The 25,368-nt window shown below is 42.3% G+C and overlaps 1 protein-coding gene across 7 annotated transcripts in view; it reads right to left on the bottom strand.

Moving 5' to 3' along the window:
* Positions 1 to 4,865: 4,865 nt before the first annotated feature.
* Positions 4,866 to 25,368, bottom strand: part of SENP7 (SUMO specific peptidase 7) — a 35,668-nt gene continuing 15,165 nt past the window's right edge. For 5 of the 7 annotated variants that reach the window (XM_081198926.1, XM_081198929.1, XM_081198931.1 and 2 more), the window contains 18 exons: positions 22,459 to 22,562; positions 21,427 to 21,605; positions 19,269 to 19,617; positions 19,019 to 19,191; positions 18,394 to 18,531; positions 17,664 to 17,697; positions 16,167 to 16,343; positions 14,808 to 15,070; positions 10,985 to 11,118; positions 10,025 to 10,141; positions 9,737 to 9,856; positions 9,411 to 9,503; positions 8,690 to 8,907; positions 8,132 to 8,184; positions 7,813 to 7,853; positions 7,568 to 7,636; positions 6,161 to 6,308; positions 4,866 to 5,127 (listed from right to left, as the gene is read on the bottom strand). In XM_081198926.1, coding sequence (XP_081055052.1) covers positions 4,990 to 5,127; positions 6,161 to 6,308; positions 7,568 to 7,636; positions 7,813 to 7,853; positions 8,132 to 8,184; positions 8,690 to 8,907; positions 9,411 to 9,503; positions 9,737 to 9,856; positions 10,025 to 10,141; positions 10,985 to 11,118; positions 14,808 to 15,070; positions 16,167 to 16,343; positions 17,664 to 17,697; positions 18,394 to 18,531; positions 19,019 to 19,191; positions 19,269 to 19,617; positions 21,427 to 21,605; positions 22,459 to 22,562 — 2,548 coding nt within the window. In that variant the 3' untranslated portion in view covers positions 4,866 to 4,989. The remainder of the gene's footprint in view (positions 5,128 to 6,160; positions 6,309 to 7,567; positions 7,637 to 7,812; positions 7,854 to 8,131; positions 8,185 to 8,689; positions 8,908 to 9,410; positions 9,504 to 9,736; positions 9,857 to 10,024; positions 10,142 to 10,984; positions 11,119 to 14,807; positions 15,071 to 16,166; positions 16,344 to 17,663; positions 17,698 to 18,393; positions 18,532 to 19,018; positions 19,192 to 19,268; positions 19,618 to 21,426; positions 21,606 to 22,458; positions 22,563 to 25,368) is intronic. The other 2 variants (XR_014009406.1, XM_081198927.1) reach the window with 2 other exon arrangements.

Below are 25,368 nucleotides of genomic sequence, written 5' to 3'. Positions count from 1 at the left end.
GTCCTGTCTATTCTTCCTGGCAATTTCTCCACCCCTACCCGTTTTGTGGAGACAGGGCAAAAAGAATACACCCTCCCATCAGGTGTCAAACAGATAAACTATATGACTTAGAAGACATCTGAAGGCAGCCCTGTACTGGGAAGTTTTTAATGTTTGAGGTTTCGTTGAGTTTTTATGATTTTGTTGGGAGCCGCCCAGAGTGGCTGGGGGAACCCAGTCAGATGGGCAACATATAAATAATAAAATTATTGTTGCTGTATTAGGTAGTAGAAACAGTGATTCTCATCCTTTCCGTTTTGCATAATCGCACTAAACAAAAACATGTATTTTATACATGCACATATTGTGCATACAAACGACAACTATTTGGCAGGGGGTTCCATGGGTCAGCAGAGCACATATAAGCATGGCCTGCCCCACTTCTGTTGTGCCCTCTTCCGGGTCCCAAAGGGCCTGCATATCAATTGGATGTGCCTAAAATGGTTGCTGCCTATACTGGAAATGAAAACTAACTAGAACACAGAATACACAGCACAATACCAGGGATAGACAATGTAATGCTTATGGGCCTCATTGAATCCAGCTAGAATAGTAGCCAACATGGTGCATTTTAGATGGAGTTGGAATCCCAGCTCCCATTAGCCTCAGCCAAAATTGTCAGTGGTCACGGATGATAGGAGTCAATAGTCCAACATTAGGAAAGCACTGTGTTGGCTATTCTTGACCTAGAATACCTCCCACCAAACTCATACCCTGGAACTACCAGCACAAAAGACATCACAGGTTGGAGAGAAATCCCAGCCTTTATATTGCCCAACCTCTGCATTTTGCTACAGGAAAGGCATTGGCACAGCTCTCTAGCACTGGTTAGCCATGAAGGCAGAGGCTGAGTGGTGTAGTGGTTCAGAGCGGTGGACTCATAATCTGGTGAACAGGGTTCGCTTCCCTGCTCCTTCACATGCAGCTGCTGGGTGACTTTGGGCTAGTCACACTTCTTTGAAGTCTCTCAGCCCCACTCACCTCACAGAGTGTTTGTTGTGGGGGAGGAAGGGAAAGGATAATGTTAGCCGCTTTGAGACTCCTTGGGGTAGTGATTAAAGCGGGATATCAAATCCAAACTCTTCCTTCTTCTTCTTGTAACAAAAGCAACTGTACAACCGAATAGCAAATAAAAATCTATATTCTGCACAGGAAACACCTATTTAATATACTCTCCACAAGGGCTCCTAAACTAGTGGCTGTACACTTCTTACCATCAGCTTGTAGCCTTTAGGACACTGAATGATTTTGGGGAAGGGGCATGATTTGCATGGAAGAGATCCCCAGTTCATATCCCCTGAGATTTCCAGGTAAGGCTAGGAAAGATTCCCACCTGAAACTCTGGAGAGCTGCTGCCTGTCCATACAATCCTTCTAGACCAGGGGTCTGTAACCTGCGGTTCCGGAGCCGCATGTGGCTTTTACACCTTTGCTGCGGCTCTGGGGTGGATACTAGCAAGGGGAGGAGGTGCATTGTGCACCCCAACACTCCCCACTGTGGCGGGCACTGTATTGGCTGTGACGTCGCATGGGGGCGGTGCATGCATTAGTCACGCACTGTCCCGACGTCACCTTCCCGCCCGCCCGCTACATTGTAAGGGGCATGTACGCTGGTCACTGCATTGAAAGGGGGCATGTATGCTGGTCACTGTTTTGAAGGGGAGTGAAGAACACACACACAAAAAAAGGTAACTTGTTAATTTAACGTTTATTTCTATGAGGAGGAGTAATTCTGAGGGGTCAAACAAAGAAATAATAAAAAAGTGACAAAAAAGTTATTTTTATAATGACGAGTTTTGCGGCTCCCAGTTTTTTTTCTTTGGAAACGGGTCCAAGTGGCTCTTTTTGTCTTAAAGGTTGCAGACCCCTGTTCTAGACAATTGAATGCAGAACTTTAAAGTTTGCATACTGATGTGGAAAATGGGGCAAACTGAACTTAAAACTGAAAAAAACCCTTAACTGTATGCATGTAAGATATGTGGCCAATATGGTATAATGTCTTGGTAGACATGCATCAGAACAACCGCACGCCTTCATCTGCCCCAGCTGTAACAAAGCATGCCTCTCTTGTACTGGTCTCAACAGCCACAGCAGGCGCTGTAACTCTCCAACAGTTTGTCTTCATCCCTGAAGGCACACTCTTCCATTGTCTCACGAGACAGCCAGGGACACCAAAGTTTAGTCATGTGACGCTGGCCAAATTATTACCTCACAGGATTGTTGTGAAGATAAGAGAGGAGGTAGGGAACCCGGTATATGATCCTGAGCGAATGGAAGGGTAAAAAAAATGCAACAAACAATTATGTTCTAACAAAGTGGCTGCTTCTTTTAATTTGAAAAAAAAACACATACAAATGAACTCAGGATCCAAAACAGGCAGGTAATTTTATGGAAGAAACTTAAAACAGACATTACAATTTATAAGAATTAAACACCCATCCACTCCAATATGCCATTCAATATAAACAATGTGACCATTCTTAATTAATAAATAAGTTTGGAGGCATTTATTGCTGCTGGGTTCTTACTGAGATGCTTTAGATTCTGGGGGAAGACAGCCCTGCAAGCTTTATCACCTTGTACTCTATATATACTAGGGCTGAGATGGTTCTTCTTTCCTCTGGTATTCTCATCGATATGAAGCAAGTCAATAATACATGAGAGAAAGACAGTGTGGAGCTCATATGAGAAAAAATGAAGATCTGGCTGAACACGAAACATGTTAACCCCATGAAAGTTACACCAAGACGATTCACATTCGAATGGCAAAGGACATGGAAGTATTTTCAACAGAAATGTGAGCAGAAAATCCAATTAAACAAGAAATATATGTGTCAAGTGCCCCTGCTAGGAACCACTGGCTGTAGTGAAAATACTTAGCAAAGTAATTTCTAAGCAACTTTTTCTTCTTTCTGTGACACTTGTTTTGGCTCAGTGCCACACTTCACACATACTTAAAAATAAGGGGGGGAAAGATAGTTACTATGTGCATACAGAAAATGTACATTTGAGGGCAACATCAAATGTCTATTTTGCTGTGATTCCAGATATTTTGAAACAAAATTTCCAATACATGTAATCAGAGCGAAATACACAATCTTACCATGTCCACAACTGGCAGTGTATGTAGTCTCTCCCCCGCCCCCTTATCTCATGCAGGAAAAAGGGTATGTGACACGAGTCTTCAAAAGTATTTGTACTTGATAGCCATTACAATTTCAGTAGTCAATGCAAAGAAACAAGTATTTCTGTGCTTAAAAGAAATTTTCACTTCAAGTTTCCGGGCTTTGTCTTGTTTGTCCCAAGTCATTGGTGGTGGTTCTAGTTTATAATATAGGAGTTCTGGGTCGCTGTTGTTTGAAACACAATTTTAAACACAGTAATGATATACAACCCCTTCTCTAACAGGTCTCTTATTCCTTCTGTTATGAATTATGGCAGAAGCATGTCCGTGAGAAAACTCACATCTTTCTGAAAAAAGGAACTATATTTATTCAGTCAGTGCTTGTAGCTTATCAAATACATAATCAATCCAGATTTAAATATTTGACAATGTAACACAAATGACTTTTACTTCAGCTGAACCTCTTGCATGATTAGCTCTTCCTACAAGTATAGGTACTTGGGGGAATCACAAGCATTCAGCTTTTCAAAGTATATTATGTCTCTGAAATAACTGAGTCAGTGCCTGTTTTAAAACCAGCAGTTTTCCCTTCCAGAGAATTTGGTTACATTATTCACAACGTAACCCTGCGCATGCTTACCTGGTTCTAAGTCCCATTGTGTTCTGTGGGACTTAACTTGCAGGTAAGGGTGACAACCAATGGTGCCCACCTGATTGTGCGATGGAAATGCAGTGGGGCTTCCGGTTTCTCTTCTCCTTCAGTTCCTGCCACCCACATATCACAAATTATGCCACAGAGTCCCAGAGTGGGCGGCTGGGGAAGCAGAAGAGGGAGAAGCCCCTTTGCACAAGAGGGAGAAGCCCCTTTGCACAAGCAAATGCCTGCTTATGCTACATGGGCTTCACCCTAAGTGAAAACAGGATTTTAGCCCAAGTGATTAACAATCACATTTCTCTCCCCACTCCCCACAAATACAATTACTGAAACACTAAAACAACTCTTGCCAGCGTGATGCCCTGTCAGATGTAAGCTACAACTGTATCCAGTACAGCGAAGACCATATGGCCTTATATATATATATAGTGAAATACATAGTATTCATAGCATTCGTTTAACTGCTGCACAGCAGAGAACGATTACAGCTCTGAATCTGGTTTAAGTGATCAAGTCAGACACAGAAAGAAAAAAAAGAACATCTCTTTCTAAATTTCAGGAATGGTTTTACATTCCACTCTTGAATTCCAAAAATGTAACAGAGCAAGGTTTTAGGCATGTCAACTTCTAAGAAAGAGCAAGGTATGTCAGAATAAAAAAAAAACCCACTGAGACCAGTAGCATTTGTGACCTATTCAAAGCAACCAGAATAAACATCTGTTTAACAATACCATTTTTGACATGGGAGAGATGTCTGCAAGAGCACACACTATGACTTTAAGACATCACATGGGAAGAATCCCTACCTAAAATGGGTTGTTAATGTCTCCCTTTCGTGTAGTTTCACACAGTTCCAGATGTATCTGGAAACTAGGAATGAACCCTTTAGGGCTAAAATGTTTTCCCATCTCTGCAGCACATTCCAGTTATGCTGCTTCTATATTCCAAATGAAATTGGTCGATGTCACAAATATTTACTTTAAGTTATAATTGCCATTTTGTAGTTCCATTTTCTCACAATGACCTGACCTACAGATCAACTTGGATATAAAATGCACACAATTTTATCTGCAGTTTTTCTTCTCTGCAAGAATAGAAGCACAAACGCTGCCGATCGGATTTCCAGTACGCCTGGGACAAAGTTCTTTTGCAAAATCGGAAGGAAATTCAGGCTAGCTTTTGGTGCCACTCTGCTGCTGCAAGTGAAGCTGCAAGACTAAGTCTCTAATTTCTTCCCGCTTGCTTCTCACCATCTGGCGAGGGAACCACCGCTCCAGGTGCATTGGAAGTTCAAAGTTAACAATAGGATTCTGGTGATTAAAAGAGAGAAAAGGGTAGTGTTACATTAATTTTAAAAGGCACAAAGACACAAAATATCCTGCTCTCCTGGCAAAAAATCCCACAGTTCACTTCGTATTAAACTATAATTAAGACAAACATATGTTGTCAATGAGTTGGAGCAAAAAAAGGGAGGGGGTGCGTGGAATGAGTTTGTACATTGTTGCTCTTCCGAGAACTGTTGCACAATGCTGGATAGAACTGCACTTTCAGGAGCTGCCTAGAACAGGCATAGGCAAACTCGGCCCTCCAGATGTTTTGGCACTACAACTCCCATCATCCCTGACCACTGGTCCTGTTAGCTAGGGATGATGGGAGTTGTAGTCCCAAAACATCTGGAGGGCCGAGTTTGCCTATGCCTGGCCTAGAACAAGTGCAAGCCCATATTGGTAGGTCATGGGGTGAGATGTCCACACCCATCCAACTACTACTAAACATTATGGATACTTAATGATGTTTATGCTCTGCCTCTTAAGATTCCCCAAGCCTTGTCCTCTTATTGTAATATGAAGCTAATAAAAACCTGGGTGCAAACGCCTGTGTTGATTATTTCCTTGATTTCCTTTCGTTGTTTTAGTGTTATGACACTAAAATATGATAATTTCTATTACTGTTCTTTTTTTTATTCTTAAGCCTCTTTGGATCCTTTTGGAATCTATATCCATATCCATACAGATAAGTATTTAAAGTAAGATGAATAAATGAAAAGGGTTGCTCGCTCAGAGTTTTCTCATAGAATGCCAGAACTGCAGACCAGGAAGGGGATTCAGAATAATCAGAGTCCCCTGCAAAGAGACAAGAAATCACAAAACCCCACACATATCCAGAAGCAGTAACAAAAATACCTAAGAATGAAAATACTACACACACACACACACGCCCCAAGCAGGCACTGGAAGCCATAAATCGGCCTTCCCATTCCTCAAGTTGCCTATGGAAGGATTTGAAAGTTCTATCCAGAAAATTTAAAACAGCATCCCAAAGGACCACTGAAATGCTTTGTACCTGGAAAAAAGTTTCCACGTATTGGAGTAAATATACTCCACAGTCGCTATTGTTATGCTGCTTGGGGACTCTCGGACAGAAATCCACCATTGTTGATTTGTCGAACACACGAAATGTGCGTTTTGCTTCACACTCTGCTTCTAGATATCTGAAATAAAAACAGAGAAAGATACGGTGGGTGGATGCAGGTTAAGACTGCAATCCTAAACATGTCTACGCTAAAGTAAGCCCTAAAGGTTCCAATGGGGATTACTTCCTGGTAAGTTGTAACCTAAGTTAGCTGCATTTATATCCTCTTGGCAATGTGGAAAGCTAACCATCGTTGATTTGAGTTACACTGATTTTAATATTAGGGCAGTATCTTTATTAAAGGTAAAGGGACCCCTGACCATTAGGTCCAGTCGTGACTGACTCTGGGGTTGCGGCGCTCATATCGCTTTTTTGGCCAAGGGAGCCGGCATACAGCTTCTGGGTCATGTGGCCAGCATGACTAAACCACTTCTGGCAAATCAGAGCAGCGCACGGAAACACCGTTTGCCTTCCCGCCGGAGCGGTACCTATTTATCTACTTCCACTTTGACATGCTTTCAAACTGCTATGTTGGCAGGAGCAGGGGCCAAGCAACAGGAGCTCACCCCGTTGCGTGGATTTGAACCGCCGACCTTCTGATCGGCAAGTCCTAGGCTCTGTGGTTTAACCCACAGTGCCACCCTGGTCCCCAGTATCTTTATTAGGTCTAACTAAATACAGTATCACAAAACAGTATGCAAGCTATTGAGTTCTCCAGAACTCTTCTTTAGGTTAGATGGCAAACAGAGCTACGTAGGGGGCAGACAGGGGAAAAAACCTGACTGAAGCTGAAGCCATGGAGTCTACATCTGGCCATGGTCTTAAGATGGATCCTATTTGTTATCAGACTCCATGAGCTTCCCACCCACCTTTCCACCTGGCTTGATGGAACGTGAAAGCTAGCACACTATTTATTATGTGATATTCTGGGGGCTATCCAGGTCTATGGGTCTACTCAGTGTTGGTTCTGGAGCAGATTGTGTTGGCTGTCCACTGCTGCTTATTGGCAATGTAATTTTCAGTTGAAATGTGCAACTTAAAATGTTCAAAACATGCAGTCTCTCGTCTTGATTTACAAAGCAAAATTACATGCAAGCATTTATCGATTCGGTTGCAGGGATCTATAAGAGTAAGGCTATAAGAAATAGAAATGAACATACTAAAATATTAGAGCAACACTCTGTATTACATACCGTTTTAATACCATATCCTTCCTTCAAAATACAAGAGCACCAGGTTGCTCACAGTATATACAATAAAAACAGACTTAGATCAATATCACTTTAAACACAATTATCCGTTAAAAAGCAGAATCAAATGAAACACAGCTTTACTCACTCTCTCAAGACCTGAACTGTATTCTGCACAGAACTTGCCTTTAGGGAATCTAAGATGAGGATACATGGCCTATACAAAAGAAAAAATATGTTCATTTTCCATTATGCAAAGGATCAATGCTTGTTTTAAGAATTTCAATAGAATAGTTTCGTACCACTAGGAAAAACTAATGACTATTATTAGTATGTGTAGAAAAAGTGAATATGGCCCCATATTGTAGTATTATTACAAATGTAAATGCCCACCTTTTGCAAATTTTCTTCATTTTAGAAGTGCTTGAGGAGCTCTGAAAAACACATTCACAAGCTATGATCAGAAGAAGCAAGACCAAATAAGCAAATATGACCCTTACCCAATATATTAGCAGTTAAACAAAAGCACTTCTTGTTCAGCTTAATTAATGTATATCCTGCCTTTCCAAACCACAGTTCACTGTAAACTTCCTGCTTTCACTGGTCACATTGCCAAGAAAGGAGGGAGCTGCAGGTGTGAGCAAAAGGCTCATTTACATCACAGCTTGTTAAGCCGAGATATGATCATCCAAACATGGCCAAAGTCACTTACTTTGAGGGCTTTGTGATCCAATCCTGGGGACACAGTTGCTTGCGGAACATTATCTAATATGCCAAAGACAACAGAATAGAGTTTAAAATAACAATGACATTGGAGGAAGGGGGTTTATACTGAAAATGTGTGGCATGCAAAAGCCCTGGTCATAAACTGAAGCAAATCATCTGCTGCAAGGTAATTCTCAGTGACAGAATAATATGTAAAAGAATATTATTTCATCTTTGCCAGCTGGTTACCAACACTTCCACTGCATTAACTCAAGCGCTCGGTTAAAATGAAACATTTTTTCAGAGCTACTTCTATTATTGCAGCATTGATGAGCAAATGCTGAGACTGTACGCCTTGTGTTGACATTCAGAGATAATTTTATCAGTGAGCGATTCATAGAACACTGGTGTACTCTTAAGTCAACAAACTGATTCTTACATGGGTCTACAAATTGTTCTCTGGAGCCAATTAGTTTACCTGCAAATTCATTCGTCCAAGAGGTTTGTATATAATTGTATTTCTAAACCATATATCATCATCTAGCATATGTTCTTAAAACGTTACCTTTGGGCTGTAGGTTGCTATTTAAGTCTTGCTGCTCTTTATCACTCCTGGTATCATTAAAGACCAAAACTGACTCTGTTCTAATAGTGCCATGTTTAATTTCTGGCTGACGTGGAGATTGCTGGGAGCATGACTGCAGTGAACCTTGATCTGGACAATCCTCATATACAACTTCTTCCAGCCAAGGGAAGCAAATAACTGCAATGTACCAATGAGACCTGGAAAGGAAGAGAAAGTCAGTATCTGATACTTTAAAAAAAGAAAGGGGGGGGGGAATTGGAACTACGATTGCCTTTTCCCACTGTGAAATCCATTAAGATCTGATAACAACTATGCTCAATACAATCAAAACAGTGCTTCCCTCTTTCTGCATTGTGCCTAACTAAAAATTAAATTACAATAAAGGATGCATGCAGACATTAAACAATTTCAGGCTTTATACTCACTTTTAGAAACACCCACCCAAGATCTAGATATCAACTGCACATACACCAAGTACGTAGACCATTTCTATTTTAAATCTGTAAGCAACATTATAATTCCTCCTAATAGCAAACTTGGGCAGCTGAGTGCTTATCAGTTTGGAAACTAAACAGATATAGGCTTCTATATACACAGGCAACTCTTTGAGTGTGCAGGGTATAAATACAAGCTAAATATTCTGCAACTGAAGTTACAAGTTGAGAAAAGACTTAGATTTCAATTAATGCAGCAAACTTACTCTTCATTCACAGGCACAAAAATGTAGTCTTTACTAAAAATGTTTACATGTCGAGTCCATCTTTTTACTCTTCCGTGTCTTCTTTGTGCTATCCTGTGTGGATAACAAACCAGTTAATTCTGTCTGTCAGAACCAAAAGAAGCATTTTCTTCAGTCCCTCCAAATCCAGCAAAGGAGGATATAAATTGTTCATATTGATCCTTATTATGCAAAATAGGCAAATCCATTATAGAGTATTAGCTGGCCCACGCCAGGTATTAGGAAACTCCTTTTTCCAGAAGGATGTGACTGCAAGGCAGACCAGAAAACACTGAAAGATAACTTACGAAAGATTTGGGTTTTCTTCAGTGCTTGCCTCTGTCCTTGTCAGGCACTTATAGAAGAAGCTGCTAAATATATGGGACCGCTCAGCAAGTTCTTTGGGGGCTTTTTCCAACAACAGATACCTACCAAAAACGCGAAAGATGTGCAAATATTATGCATGTGGAAATTTATCTTGTATTCATTCATGTACAAGGGCAGGGGTGAAAATGAGTCTCCCCACAGGTGTTAACACCACGTAACCAGAGTGGAACATATTATATACTATACTTATTTTACTCTACTACACTTACTTAAGGTAAAAGTCAATGATCACATCATTGAGGAATTCTCCATACTCTAAACACTCCAAATCTTCTCTTGTGACACCCAGTCCCCCTTTGGCAGGTGGGGGAGGGTAAACGATCAAGCTAGAAAGCAAAAGAGACATTAAATACCTTCTGATAATTCAATGAAAAGCAGATCTCGTTCTTATTAAGTTATAACGAATGACAGGAGAGTACAACAAGCTATAAAGGTGGACAAGAGAGAAATGGTTCTGTTCACAAGTAACACCAAGCTAAGCCATAACATAGCATGTGCTAAGCCATAGAACAAATCTTGGCTATACCTCATGCTTTGTCTGGGGATAAAACCACGAACAAAGGTTTGGATGACCTGCTCAGCCAAACCACAGCTTAGCTCACAGCAGCACCACGGCAACAGGCGCAAAGCAGCCACAATCACCTCTCTGGGAGCTCATGTATTCATGCTAAGCCACTGCTGACTCAGCATTCCATGCTAACCAAAAATCAAACGAACTCAAAAGACCATCATTTATCTCCTGCTTTGTCTACAATGCTTTCCTGGTTTGGAGCTAGAATGACGAATGAAGAAACACATCTTCACCTTCTGCAATGTATTTCATTTCAGTCTTTCAAGGTAATTCTTAACAACTAATGAAGCCAGTGGGTGTTTCCCTATACAGTGGTACCTTGGGTTACATACGCTTCAGGTTACATACGCTTCAGGTTACACTCCACTAAGCCAGAAATAGTGCTTCAGGTTAAGAACTTTGCTTCAGGATGAGAACAGAAATCGTGCTCCGGCGGCGCGGCGGCAGCAGGAGGCCCCATTAGCTAAAGTGGTGCTTCAGGTTAAGAACAGTTTCAGGTTAAGAACAGACCTCCAGAACGAATTAAGTACTTAACCCGAGGTACCACTGTATAATTTCCTTCTGGACATGTCAGTATCATGTAACCAACCATACATACTTCCGAACGGGTCCAGTCGCTCGCAACTCTTTCCACTCGTTCTTCTGCACAGAAGTGATAGAAAAGGAATAATGACCATTATTTGGCTTCTGCAGTAGCATGTAACTGGGCTTGTTGAGGCTTGGTTTTGATTCCTGCCAGAGAGAAAGGCAAAATCATCTTTCTTTGTCTTTGTTAAAGGCTCCAATAAGGATAAGAAAGGTGCAAGTAGGTCAGCTGAAACTTGAAAGTTGGCTTCAAGGAATCACATATGGCGACTTAAAATACACTTTCCCACCCCCCTCACTAAATCTGTTATTTGGCATGTAAGATATAGGAAATCGTCAATTCAGAATAGAAATCTCCTTAGAAAACTGTTTCTCCTGCGTATAGGGACAACTTCTACACAGAAAAGACCTTCTCCTTCAGCACCTTGAAATGTTACCCTATTCCGATTGAAGTATATTCAACATAGAATAATTACAAGAGCAATATCAGACAGAGTTAGAATATGTTACATTAAATACATATTCCAGGGACAGGTTCTAAATTAATGGCTGCTTTCTAAGTGCCTACTTGTTACATAAAAGCTGATTCCAGTCAAACAAAATTTTTACACAAAGACTGAGAAACCCTATAAGGATACAGTGGTGCCTCGCAAGACGAAATTAATTCGTTCCGCAAGTCTCTTCGTCTTGCGGTTTTTTCGTCTTGCGATGCACGGTTTCCCATAGGAATGCATTGAAAATCAATTAATGCGTTCCTAGGGAAACCGCCTTCAGACCAGACTGTCCCCGGACCTCTTCTGAAGGCTGGGGGGGGGGGGACAAGGGCTTTTCTTCCCACCCCCAGCATTTTAAAAAACCCTGGGACAGCGGAAGACTTCTCCGCTGTCCGGGGCGATCTTAAAATGCTGGCGGGCGGCATTTTAAAATCGCCCCGGACAGCGGAGGACTTCTCCGCTGTCCGGGGCGATTTAAAAGCCCCTGGGAAGGCAGGCAGGGGGGACAAAGACTTTCGCCCCCTGCCCGCCTTTAGAAGGTGTTCCCGCCCCCCGCCCCGCTTCGGAACAGCGTTCCGAAGTGGGGCGGCTGGGGCAGGTGTTCCCCCGAGCGCTTCTAAAGGCGGGCGGTGGTGAGGGAATCCCTTGGCCCCCCGCCGGACTTCAAAAGAGCTTCAGGAAGTCCGGCGGGGGGCCAAGGGATTCCCTCCCAGTCGCCCGCTTTTAAAAGCACTCTGGGCAAAGCAGCACACTTTGCTGCTTTGCGAAGAGTGCTTTTAAAGGCAGGCAGCGGTGAGGGAATCCCTTGGACCCCCGCCGGACTTCAAAAGAGCTTCGGGAAGTCCGGCGGGGGGCCAAGGGATTCCCTCCCAGCCGCCCGCATTTAAAAGCACTCCGGGGAAAGCAGCGAAGTGCGCTGCTTTCCCCGGAGTGCTTTTAAACGCAGGCGGCTGGGAAGGAATCCCTTGCCCCCCCGCCGGACTTCAAAAGAGCTTCGGGAAGTCCGGCGGGGGGCCAAGGGATTCCCTCCCAGCCGCCCGCATTTAAAAGCACTCTGGGCAAAGCAGCGAAGCGCGTTCGTCTTGCGGGGTACCACTGTATAGTTTCTTGCCTTTACACATGGCACTTCCTCTTGGGAATGTTTTATAAAGGTTGCTGCCTTGACCAGCCACCCAATGGAGATGGTTATCATCATCAATTTACAGAAAATGGAACAGAGGTGCACAAGGATGAACTGCCAAGTGTTTGGGCCCCAAACAACTTGCATAGAAGCTGTGGGTACTTCGTACCGCGGAAAACCTGGCCTCTAGAGACATGCCTGGGGACAAAGAGTCCGTGTTAAGAGATAAAAGCATAGTTGGGAGTTCCTAGTGCCCAACATCACGTTCAAATGAAACCAATATCCAGATATCTCATTGACTGGAATATGCCACCCCTAAACAAATGATATAATCCATAAAAATACTTTTATTGCATACATTTCTCTCAATAATATATTGGGACCAGTTAATTATGTGAGTACACCACACCAAGTTACACTAACTTCCCTTGTTCCTGGTCAATGTGAAATTTTATTTGGCTAGTGCAGTGACCAGCTGAGAAATCTAACCCCTGCTCCCTCTCTCCTGATACTGGAAGCAGAAGCTGGTCTGCAACAGGGAGGCAGGGCAGATGATATAGGTATTGGTCTCTAGGAGCTGACGTCAAGGGAGCAAGCTATGGATGTTTATCTCACTTAATTATGATGAACTCCACATAGGGAAACCCCAACAAGCAAAAATGAGGGCTCTCTCTTCAAATCAGCTCTAGACCCAGGAACTAATCCTGTAACTCTGAAAAATATGAATGCCCCAAGGCCAGTGAGACCCTCACTTTTTGCACAATATAGAAGTGAATGGTAAAATAGAGCAGGGAAGTGGCCATTGCCCATATAGGGAGTTGCTGGGGATGAGAAGAACACATAAACGCAAAGCTTGGCAACCCAGAAGTGCAGAAGTGGCTTAGAAGATACCCTAGTAGCTGGAAGATAAAACAGCGGCTGGTGGCAAAGGAGGTGCTGGCGGCGTCCTGGACAGGAAAGGGAGGGAGAGAGCATCCAGGAAGGACTAACAAGAGTAAGGGAGTGAATGAAAGAAGCTCTCCAAGCAAGCATCTGAGTTGGCGAGAGGAAAAGAAGCCTGGCACTATAGGAGAGAAGGAAGTGAGTTGGCATGCGAATGCTTGAGAAAATAGGGCTGGGGAAATGACAGAGCAAATGGAGGGGGAGGACAGGACAAATGAGTGGGGGGAGTAGAGGAAAGACGAAGGATGCAATGAAGCACCTGCAGCTCAAAGGAATGGCTAATGAGAAAGTTTGGTAGATTCTGCCTAGAAGGAAATCTGTAGAGAGGTAACACGGTCAGGTCTGTTGTTTTGTCTCACCGGTGGCAAGTTAAGGGAACATCAACAAAACAGTGCAATTACGGAAGAACGTACAGGGTATGCTGGATGGCAACACCCCTGACTCTAAACTGATTAATGTGTCTGATCATAGTAAGAGCTCTGAACTGGTGCTCTGAAGATATATGGGTGCCTAGGTATAGAAGGCAGGGGAGGGTTAAAGGCTTCATAGCAACAGTAAAGGCTTCATAATATGTAATAATATATGACAATTCTATATGGTCTAGTGGAGATTCCTGCAGGCCTGTGCAGAGGGTGGGGGGTGGCAGTCAGGTACACTTGCCCCGGGCCTCTGAGGGATCAGCCAGCTGGGCGGGGCGGCTCCACCAGGGACTGGCTGCTTTTTTGTTTGGGTTTATAACTTTAACAAGACTCCTACCCAAGGCCTCAGATGAGCTCTGTATGGGCCTGGATTCCTGCACTGCAGTGTTGTTCTAGAATCAGCGGTACTCAACCTGTGGGTCCCCAGATGTTGTTGGACTACAACTCCCACCATCCCTGAGCTCTGGCCTTGCTAGCTAGGGATGATGGGAGTTGTAGTCCAACAACATCTGGGGACCCACAGGTTGAGAACCGCTGGACTAGATGATCCTGAGGGTCCCTTCCAACTCTACAATTCTGTCATTTGTGGGTGGAGGGGAGCATGCATGAGGCTGCAGTGGGGAGGAGAGGATGATGAAGTCTTCTCAAGCGTCTCTGGATTCCACTCTCAGTCTTTCAAGGTGCCGCAAGATTCTGTTGTTTCTACTGCAGAAGACTTAACACAGCTACACCTCTGGAAAGTGTTAAAATTAATGGTAAAGGTTCTGAGCTTTAAATGCACTGTGTTCTCTCCAGGAAACTGTTGTTTTCCTTCCCAGCTCTGGTAACTCCAAATAATTCATTTGAGAATAACTGATTTACCCGAGGGGGTGGTTCCATCAGAACTGAAGTGCTGTCCTTCTGCAAGTGCTGCTGGGATGCTTCATAACACTGATCAAGGAAGGCGTTTTCTTCACGTGGGATTTCTTTAAGAAACTCAATAGCGTCCTCCCACAGTAAGTAGTCACAGAGGTCTGGAGAGGCATTCTTCTTGCTCACTTCCACAATTATTTTTTTCAGTATGACCTGATCATCTTCTGTGAGCAGCTGAGGCAGCTTAATAAAAATGAACTCAACACTCTTAGCTGTAAGAGATGAAAAAGCAGTGTGTTAGCAGCGACTTACAGGAAGCACTATGGAGCTGCAATTATTCACTTATCTATGCAATTCAGTCAGTAGCTTAGGCAGAAGGGAGAGCAGAAAGAATACAAAACAAGTCTATGAGACAAAATCTAAGTAATTTAAAGGTGTGCCCACTTTCCCTCTTCACAAAAATGAGTCGATCAAAGCAGCTTGCAAACAGAAGTGCAAACATGACAACAACAACATATTGCAATGTCTTTTGAAACTGTTATCTTCCACTGAAACAGTAGATTTAAAATATTTTCTTTCTTTGCCTATTCATCTGTTTAATACTGCTCTCAGTGCGGGGGAATCAACAACAAAAATTAAGAACAGAACAAAAAGAAAACTGAAAATATACAAGTAGCAGATGCAAACAGGACATAAAAGCATTGCAGGTGAAAAAGAAGAGCAACCAAGTGGCAGAAGTTCTGAGAGCATAAAAAGATATCCGGCTGATGCACGAGGGTGACTGCTATAAGGCCATCCACAAATTGGGATTACAGCTGGTTGCCATCAGTTGCCACCTACTGAACTTGGGCTCGGTGGTGGTGGTGATGGGGTTGCTCTCCCAACACTGTAGCTTACATGGATGGGAAGTGGGAGTAGGGGCGTCAAGGTTGTGGATATGCACTTCAGCATGATTCTTTGCTCCCATGGAGGACCTGGTTCACACTGGAAGCTGCCTACAGGTGACTCCCCACTTATTTGGGGGTTACGTTCCGGTGCTCCGCAAGTGTTAAGGGGAAAGCACCATTTAAATGCCCTCTCTGCGGCTCTCCAATCCAGATCAAAAATACTGTACCAAAAATATCCACAGCTGGAATAGAAGCTCTGGGACCGGCTGGAGGCTGCACAGAGAGGCAAGGGCAGTGGCTGTTGCGCCACCATGCACATCAGCTATTAGATGGGGAGCCTGAGCAGCTGAACAAAGCCCCACTGCGCCTTCAGTCCCTTCTCCGCTCTCACCAATGTCCTCTTCGGGCTCACGAGCCACAAGCTCGCTCTCTCCCTCCATTTCTGAGTATGAATCAAATTATTTAATTATCGCCCAACTACCTTGCTTGTTTAATATAAGTGTTCCAATTTGTTTTTCAATCTGCTCCACATAATCCGATGACAGCCAAAGAAAAATGGTACTGCAGCTCCTTGAAGTTGAAGAATCTTTATTCATCCACAGCCCAAGCTTTCTTAAGTGCACGGAATCCACTGACAGTTCAATCTTCTTATGAGCCACTGCAGGGAAAAGAATTTGAAATACACAGGATGATATACAGGATTGACTTGCACCAGCAACCACAGCTTCACATTACCATTTTTCAAGGAAATAATCACTAAGCAAGATGCAAAACCATGATTCTCAAGAACATGAAAGGATTTCTGAAAAATGCGAACAGTCATTCATTCAAAACTTGTCATGCTTCTGGTATATCAGATATCCTAAGCTTGACTCATTATCTCTAGCAGTCAACACTTATTTCCAAAACAACCTATTATGTGAAATTGAAGGGAGACTGACTTATACCAGGTCAATTTCTTTGTCCATTTAATTCAGTACTGTCCATTCTGACTGGAAGCAGTCTACAAGGGTCTTTAAGGCAGAGTTCTTACAGTTGTTTGCTATCATCTTTTTAAAACTGGAGATGTTTTAAACCTGAACCTGGGTTACTCTACTACTCTTTTTGCTGGAATTGTGAATTGTATTCAAAATTGCCATCCTGCCCCAATACATGTAGATATTAGACACTTCTGAAAAAGCTGAGGGGGTATTAGACTTTATTATTATTATTAGCAATAGGCAATGCCCTGGCTCCTGCCCAAGACGAAACCACTGGTGTGTTTACTTGTAAGTAACAAAGTGGACATTTATTACAGCAGTCTAACAGTACAAATTCAGTGGTCAGCAAAGAGCAGAATCTAGTCCAGGTGTTTCTGCAAGGCAAAAGAATAGCAACAATAGAGGCCAACAGGAAGGGCCAAAGTTCAGGAGTCCAAGATTTTTCACTAAGTTGCAAGACAGGATGGGAGCTGTGAAGTTGTTCCAACAAGTTCCTCTGCTGGCCTGCCTAGCTGTTAAGCAGAGACAGAGAAAGCTTAACTACTGGCAAGAATCCCTATGTCTGTAGGAATTCCTGACCTGAAGTCAGGAACTTCTTCCAGGGGGACAAGACTCCAATCTTCTCTTGAAGCACCATCTCTCCGCAAGAGAGATCGCTGGGCGAACCTCCTCCTCTGAACTCTCCCACTCTGTCCCAGCTTACTGTGCCTCTGAACCCTGTTCATCATCCACAGGCTGGGAAGGGACAGCCCCAGGGACTCCCACCATGTCAGTTGGGGGTTAATTGGTGGCCAGGGGGGTGGGTTATCAAGAAGGCTGTGCTGTACAGTCTCACTCCCCTTTCCTCATATTCTGAGCTCTTGTCCTCACTCCTGGTCTAAATAAGAGAGAACCGTGACATGCAACACTGTAAAAACATAGCGTACTTCAATCTTCTAAACATAACTGTTATTTATATAAATGGCTGACCAAACTGCAATAAAATATCATAGATTTACCTTCAAATGGGATCTGAATGTAGCTGACGGTAAACTTAAAAAGAAAACAGAGAGAGAGAAAAAGTATTTTCAACAGTACTGTTTGGAAACACATTCTGCTAATACATTAGAAATTAAATCAGAGGAAAGTAAATAAGTGAGTGTTTTGACCAAACTTTATGTTGCAAATTTTGAATTTAAAATTAACACTTGCCTGGCAATCTTAAGTGCATTCACCTCACAGTATGTTCTACTCAAAAGGTGAACATTTAATAAACTTATTTTTAAGAAAGTAGCTTATTTTTAAGGTAAATAGCAGCATCCCCACTTCGTGTCACAAACCCTTTTTTAAACTGAGGGACTTTCAAAATAAGATCACATTAACATACAATGAAGCAAGCTAATGTATAACACTTAGGCTGCAGTTTTTGCACCTTTTTTTCAGCATGTCTACATCTCAGCAGGATATATATACTTGCAATTGAAGGCTGGATGCTTGCCAGGGACAAAGCTCATGAGCCAAAGAGGTGCTTAGGCACACATTAGGGGATACTATTGGAAGCTCAGTGGAATCTTTTCACTTTTTTCCTCTGGATACCAGACTCCAGTGCTATATTCAAAAAATTATTCTGATGCCTTCTGCCCCCCGTTTCTGGCTCAGAATGAGGGGAGGCTGTTGTTCAAGAAAGGCAAGTTCAAGAGCTTTATGGAAAAGCTCCCGACCACCATGGATCAGTAGCATTAAACTTACTCTGGCACAACCTGTTGCTTTTCCTTTATATTTTCCAATATAAATTATTTCAAAATTTATATCTAAGGCAAGACCCATCTGATCGCCGAAGGTGCTATGATCTGCAGAGGAGCACGGTTTAAGTGGTTCAGATGAAACCTATAAAATAAACAACACACACATGTTGAGGCTGTCTCCTCTCCCCTCTCCTCCAAATTTCAAACTTCTAAGAATGTTTTTTTTAAAAAAAAAAAGTAAAGAGTTTTTAAAGTAGACATTCCATATCCCCAGTTTTACATGTGTCATGCACAGATAATGATAACAATCAAGTTTCTACTGCTTGGAGCAAATGATAAGGTACCATACTGAATGTACCAGGCTGATAATGTACTGAATCCCTGGTAATCATTTTTTGCCACACGGTGGTGCCATTTGTGCAGCTATTACCAAAGGAATAGAATTCACTGTGAGGCCGTAATTCTAAGAAGAGCTTTGAGAAGTAAGCTCCACTGAAAATCTGGTTAGAAGTGCTGTGCACTATCCTTTTGATATCTATGGGGATGACCAGATCATACAGGAGTGATACATGATATGGCTTCTAGCATGATAAGGGGAAGGAAAAGCTCCTATAGAGCTGATTGTTTACCTGTTCTGTTTCACCTTCAGCTGCAACCTGTGATAGCTGCCCTTCTGACAAAGGTAACACAGCTTCTTGTTCCGTTTCCTTCTTCTCAGGTCTGAGGCTTTTCCCAGTCCGCAGGTCTCCCTCTGGATCTTCTGTCTCTGCGTCTCCCTCTTCTTCATCACTAGAAAGCACAACTAAAGCAAAATGAAAGTGGTGTAAGGCTCTAACTCCAAGTGACTGGAAACAAGGGAAGGGAGTTACAGTTACATACTTGGTTCAGCTGAATCAGCCGACTTTTTATTCCTTTCAGATCTATTCAATGGCTCTTTGGGAGGTAGAGTTGTATTCGCTTTCTTCTTCTGAGCAGAGCCGAGGAGTGGGGAAACCTGCTCATCCTTGCTGGTGACAGAAGGCTGCTTTCTCTTGGGAGAAGAGTAGGACCATTTTTCCCCTGGACAGTGAGCAGCAGTGTTCTCATTAGTGCTGGCAAATGCTTCACTACAGTCCGTTTCCAATGGTTGGGGAATATTTTCCTGCTGAGGGCTGTGCGTATGACTCTGGCAATTCTCACCTGAGCTCCTGCAGCCAGGTGACTGAATTGGTTCTGTTCTCTGTTCTTTCTGCAAAATTAAAATGAAATGAAAAATTCAGGATGACTCTGGGCAGTAAAAGTGAAGTTTCTTCACACGTGGAAATTTACGAATAAGCTTTCCATTAAGTCCACCACTGTGTGAACTCAAAGGAACAGTGGGAAGAACCCGATTAAGGTTAGGAGTGGGAAAAGTTGCACGGAAGCTCCTGAGCCTCAGATTGCCTCGAATGAGACCACAGAGACAGTCACTGCCACGGGCCTCCCAGCTGTTCTCCTCATAAAATCAAGTATCTCCTTCCTGCAAAACCTGCCACTCTCATCGAGTAAACCTGGACCGCTATGGGAGGAACATGAGCTCCACCAGAGGTGGGAAGCTCAGAAACATCTAGATCTCTTTTTTTAAAAAAATAATTTTTATTAACAGGCCAATCACATCACATTATCACATTGATTCCAAATTATACAGCCAAATTTTAAATTTTGTTGGGGATACCCATACATCAAGCTCCGCTCGAGTCCAAAACAGCATCACTTATCTTACTGCATTAATTAGACAGTTCTGTCCAGTTTGATCCGGATAGTCCTTTATTACTTCTTTTCTCTTCTTCTTGTTATCATAAATTCCTTTCTTTGCGATCTCTGATGATTTTCACAAGCAGGTTAACAGCTGGCATTCTATGTGGATTTTGTACTTTTCCAAAAATCCTATCGATCCGGGACAGCCTCTGTACAATGCTTCCATAAACAAAATTAATCTGTGATCTGTCTTTTATTTTTCTCAGGCTTACCAAATAAAAATGGGTCTGGGGGTTCTGTCAGGTCAAAGTTACATTCCAGCATTCCTTCTCTTTCAAACAATCCTGATTCTCCTCCCCCAGTCCTTCTTCCTCGGTAAACCTGTCATGGCGGGACGCCATTTTTTAACTGCGTCATAATTTTTTTTTCCTTTTCCCACCATTCTGCAGTCTTCTTTCCTTATACTTCGTCCCACATAGTTCTTAAAATCCTGCCTGTGATTCATAGAAACACGACGATCTTGTTTCTATCTGGGGTGAAGGGTTATTAATATCACATCATGCAAAGAAAAAAAGAGTTTTTTCCTCCACCCCCTCTTCGTTCCAAACATACAGTTTCCTTATGGTGATTCATCAAAAGATTTACTTATCCATCCGTCACTCCTGGTCGCAGAGATCCATTAATCAGCAGTCTTATCTTCGAGCTTTACTTGATGTATGTGCTTTCAGCTTCGTTTCCAATCGTATGTTTCCAATTATAATTCCAAGCTGAAGCAACCAGCACGCGCTAATTGGAATCGGCACCAGGAAGATCTGACTTCACCGAGGGCCTTTTGCCAAGTGTTCGGCACCTCCATCACTCGTTTCAGGGGGTGCATTGTGAACACCGCTGGCAGGGCAGTTCTCCTCCACATCCTGGAGGAGTTCAGGAAGGCTGCAAACTTCCCATAGCAGCCCCTTAGCACCTCGTATGGGTCAGAGAGATGTTATTGTCGGCCATCTTCCAACGCGCCACCTGGTGGCCCTCAGAAACGTCTAGATCTCAACATGGCCTTGAGCCTAGAGGCCTCTGGAAAATCTAGATTCTTCTAAACCTTTACAACCCCATTTTTGAGTGCAAAGCTTTTCACATAAGACTCGAAAACAGATCGCCTTGCTTATGTATCTAAGCCTTTTTATTTTCAGAGCTTGGTACAAACACTATAGGGATTTATATCTTACTTTATACTGACGTATGTATGCATTAAATGTAAAATGACTTATAAGCCACTGGCACAATTTCTCAATCTTTACTGCTACCAAAACATGCAAAAGTTACTTACACTTGGTAGTGGTGATTTCGGTGAGGAATATATGTTCCATTGATTTGAGAAAACATCACTCCTTCTTTTTCTGCTCTCGTTGATTTGAAAGGTTGCTTCCCTCAATCTCGGATAGAGATTCTTGGAATCTTTTCTTGTTTTCTGTGGCCAATCTCTTTCTTTATTCTTTATGTTACAGTCTTTTTTAAAAAATAAAGGAATTAGCAAATTAATATAGGCATACTCTTAGCCATGCATGCTTGTTTTACTGCTTTAGACATAAGCAGAAAACCTTACATTAAAGGGGATATTAACAGGGGAACCCTATGCATGTTGCTCAGAGATAAGACTTACTGTGTCTGCTAAGCCTCGATAAGACTGGAGTCCAAACTTTTCTGCAACCTCACATGTTCCAAGCTAAATTCTGACTCTGGAAACTATTCCTTCCTCTCTTTATATATATATGTTCTCTATGTTTCACAATCATGGTAAGAAATATTTAAAACTTGCCTTGTTCCTCTTAAAAAAAACCCCTTTATCCCTTATTGAAGAATCTAAGCATCTGAAATACCGTAATTGGCACCTTCTGTATTCAGTTATTCAACAAATTGAAATTACCACTCATTCATATATACAGGAAAAATATATCCATGCTATATCATTCATTAACTGAATTTATGAAGGAGTAGTTAACTGTGCTAAACATTAGGGCAAACTTGAATTTCCAAGACCCTAACCCTAAACTCGTTACACAGAAATAAGTTTCATCAAGTTTAATGGAATTAGCATGCTTACAAAATTTGCATTAAGGCACAAAACACATTTCACGCCCTGAAATCTGTCGAACTTATTTCAAGGATGAAATGATCAAAGAGCTTGGATTTCTATTTTGTGGAGATAAGAAAACTTTCATAAACTGTACTGCATAAAGTTTCAGAGATGGAGAACCATGTCTTAAGTTTGGACGAAGGAGAACCCTATCTCACAAACCCCATTAGTTCAAATGCCATATCCAAATATTAAAATATATTACAGAATTTCTAAAATACTAACCTTCTAGAATCACGTCACATCTTTTTAAAGGCAAAAAAGTGCTATGAGTTTCTGCATCTTTATATGGTTTCTGGTCATTCAGCCTTCGTTGAGATGTCCCATGCCTGTGGGAAAAAATACACCAAAACATTAATCACCCATATGTTTTCAAGAACAATGAGTACTGTTTAGGTATATTTCACGATGCTACAACTGCTTACCTGGTTTATAACCTTCACAATGGTCACTAAAAATAAAACCAATTCATGCTCCTTCAAACAGATCTCAACAAGACTCATAATCTTAGTCTAAGTCCTTTTGTCATGTCATATCTGTGACAACGTATGGTTTCAAGTTAGGCTCACTCTGTCCCTCCTTCCTTCTATACTATAAGAAGGGAGGAAAAGGAAAGTTGGGGAAAAGAAACATGTTCCATTTCCCCTGATATATGTAATCAGAAATATGTTTATGTACACAGGGGCTGCAATCCTACCTTCCTAAATGCACTTAATAGGATGTAAGCCCTACTGCACACAATGGAACTTACTCCTGGGTAAAACCATGTACAAGATTGTGCTGTTATTAAACAAGTTAACTAGACTTATGTATCAAGTAATGGGTGTTACATGCAGGCATATTAAAAAATACAAATATAAATGATGTATATAACAGCGGTCAGGAGGGAGGGAAGTCAGGACTCAGCAGAGTCAAAGGGATTATAACGTGACAATAAGGATTGTTGGAAAAAGAATTACATGTTGAAAACAATAAAAATTTATTTGGAAAAAAAATACAAATATAATAAATTGCTATTGATTTAGCATATCAATCAGAAAGAAGCCAGCAGACAATCTCTCTATGTTTTCACTGCTTTAGCAAATTAAAGGAATATAAATGAGATCTATCTATCCATCTCCATCTTCTGTGATTATATTTCCATTAACAGTAATAACTAGTTGGACATATCCAATCCTGATTTTCCACTAGCACAGCAGACTTCTGCTTGCAGAATGGAACTTTCTCTTCTCCTCCTCCACAGCCCCTCAAACCCTCACAATCTGCTTCAAAGGGTGAGCAGGGAAAGAAGACATTCTGTTGTGTGAGTGTTAGACCCACATGCACAGCGTTAGACACAGCCCACAGAAAAAGAAATACAGAAATCAACAGATATTGTTCAAGGATAACAATTTTACTATTAATATACTATATATTCCTATGATGCATTTTCCTGTGATATAAATATACCGTATTTTTTGCTCTATAAGACTCACTTTTTCCCTCCTAAAAAGTAAGGGGAAATGTGTGTGCGTCTTATGGAGTGAATGCAGGCTGCGCAGCTATCACGGAAGCCAGAACAGCAAGAGGGATTGCTGCTTTCACTGTGCAGCGATCCCTCTTGCTGTTCTGGCTTCTGAGGTTCAGAATATTTTTTTTCTTGTTTTCCTCCTCCAAAAACTAGGTGTGTCTTGTGGTCTGGTGCGTCTTATAGAGCGAAGTACCTTAAAGTACTTTGAGACTTCCCTTTGACTGAGAAAGTAATGTATAGTCGTACCTTCGCTTACGTATCCCTCTGGATACGTAAACTTTGGGGTGCAAGCGCAGCAAACCTGGAAGCATTTTTCTGGGTTTCACTACACCGCACGCATGCGCAGAAGTGCTAAACTGCGCCATGCGCATGCACTGAAGCAGTCCTCCAGTTGCGAATTCCTTGGGATGCGGCCAGACCTCCGGAACAGATCCCGTTCGCAACCGGAGGTACCACTGTATTTATTTAGCAATACTCAGGAAAAGACTTCCAGTTAATATGAAATTATTATTTTTCCTTGTACCCATAAATGTCTGTTTGGCCACTTAGAACAAAACCCCTCACCTTTCCTAACCATCCTTTTACAGATGGTATTTTCTGTAACCTCCGTTCTTTAGCATACAGTGTTCTGCTGCTCAAGGCGGCGTACGTAGTTCTCCCCCCTCGCCCCTCTTTAATGCCCACAAGAACCCTGTGAGGTAGGTTAGCCTGAGAGGCAGTGACTGGCCGAAGATCACCCAGTGAGCTTTGTGGCCACCTGGGATTTTAAACCCAGGTCTCCCACCACACCACATTGGCTCTCATATTCTTATGTCCAAAGCTTGTGCCAAGGAAATGAACTCACTGACAAACAACACTTTGAAATGTGGCCAAAAAATTTTTTTATTGGATCTGACTTGCTGGGATATTTTCAGTGAAATAAAAGAAAGAAATAGGAAATAATCTGTTATGTTGATTCAACTCAAACACACTGAATTTTGAAAGTTAAACCAAGTGCAAGTATCAAAGACCCACATTTTCCCTCTATCATCTCCGGTATCAGTCTTCACACATTTCGCAAGAGTGTAAAATGCAAAAGCTACTGATACAGTAATTTTTAAAGTTGGTTACTTGTACAGTGGTACCTCGGGTTAAGAACTTAATTCATTCCAGAGGTCCGTTCTTAACCTGAAATGTGCTTAACATGAAGCACCACTTTAGCTAATGGGGCCTCCCGCTGCTGCTGCACCACCACTGCACGATTTCTGTTCTTATCCTGAAGCAAAGTTCTTAACCCGAGGTACTATTTCTGGGTTAGCGGTGTCTGTAACCTGAAGCGTCTGTAACCCGAGGTACCACTGTACTTACTCCCTATAAAGCTTAATATGTTGGTTTTCAATACCCAGAAGTCCCCCATTTCAAGCAATCACACACAAATATTTCAAGTGCTATATACAGGCATACTTCATTTTGCTGTGCTCTGCAGATATTGTTCCTCACGAGGATGCGGGTACAGCTGCAGGCAGCCAAGCCCCCACTGCCCCTCTTCTGGCCTCTGAAATGGAGCTGGCTAGGTCTGAAGCTGGGTTTTCCCCCTCCTGCCCCTTCAGCCGGGGGGGGGGGCTGGCTTAATAGACTACAGTATA

The sequence above is a fragment of the Podarcis bocagei genome, assembly GCF_964188305.1.
Source record: "Podarcis bocagei genome assembly, chromosome: 6".
In the NCBI taxonomy this organism is placed as follows: domain Eukaryota; kingdom Metazoa; phylum Chordata; class Lepidosauria; order Squamata; family Lacertidae; genus Podarcis; species Podarcis bocagei.
The sequence above is the reverse complement of the archived record's forward strand: the minus strand, read 5'-3'. Positions and strand labels throughout refer to the sequence as shown.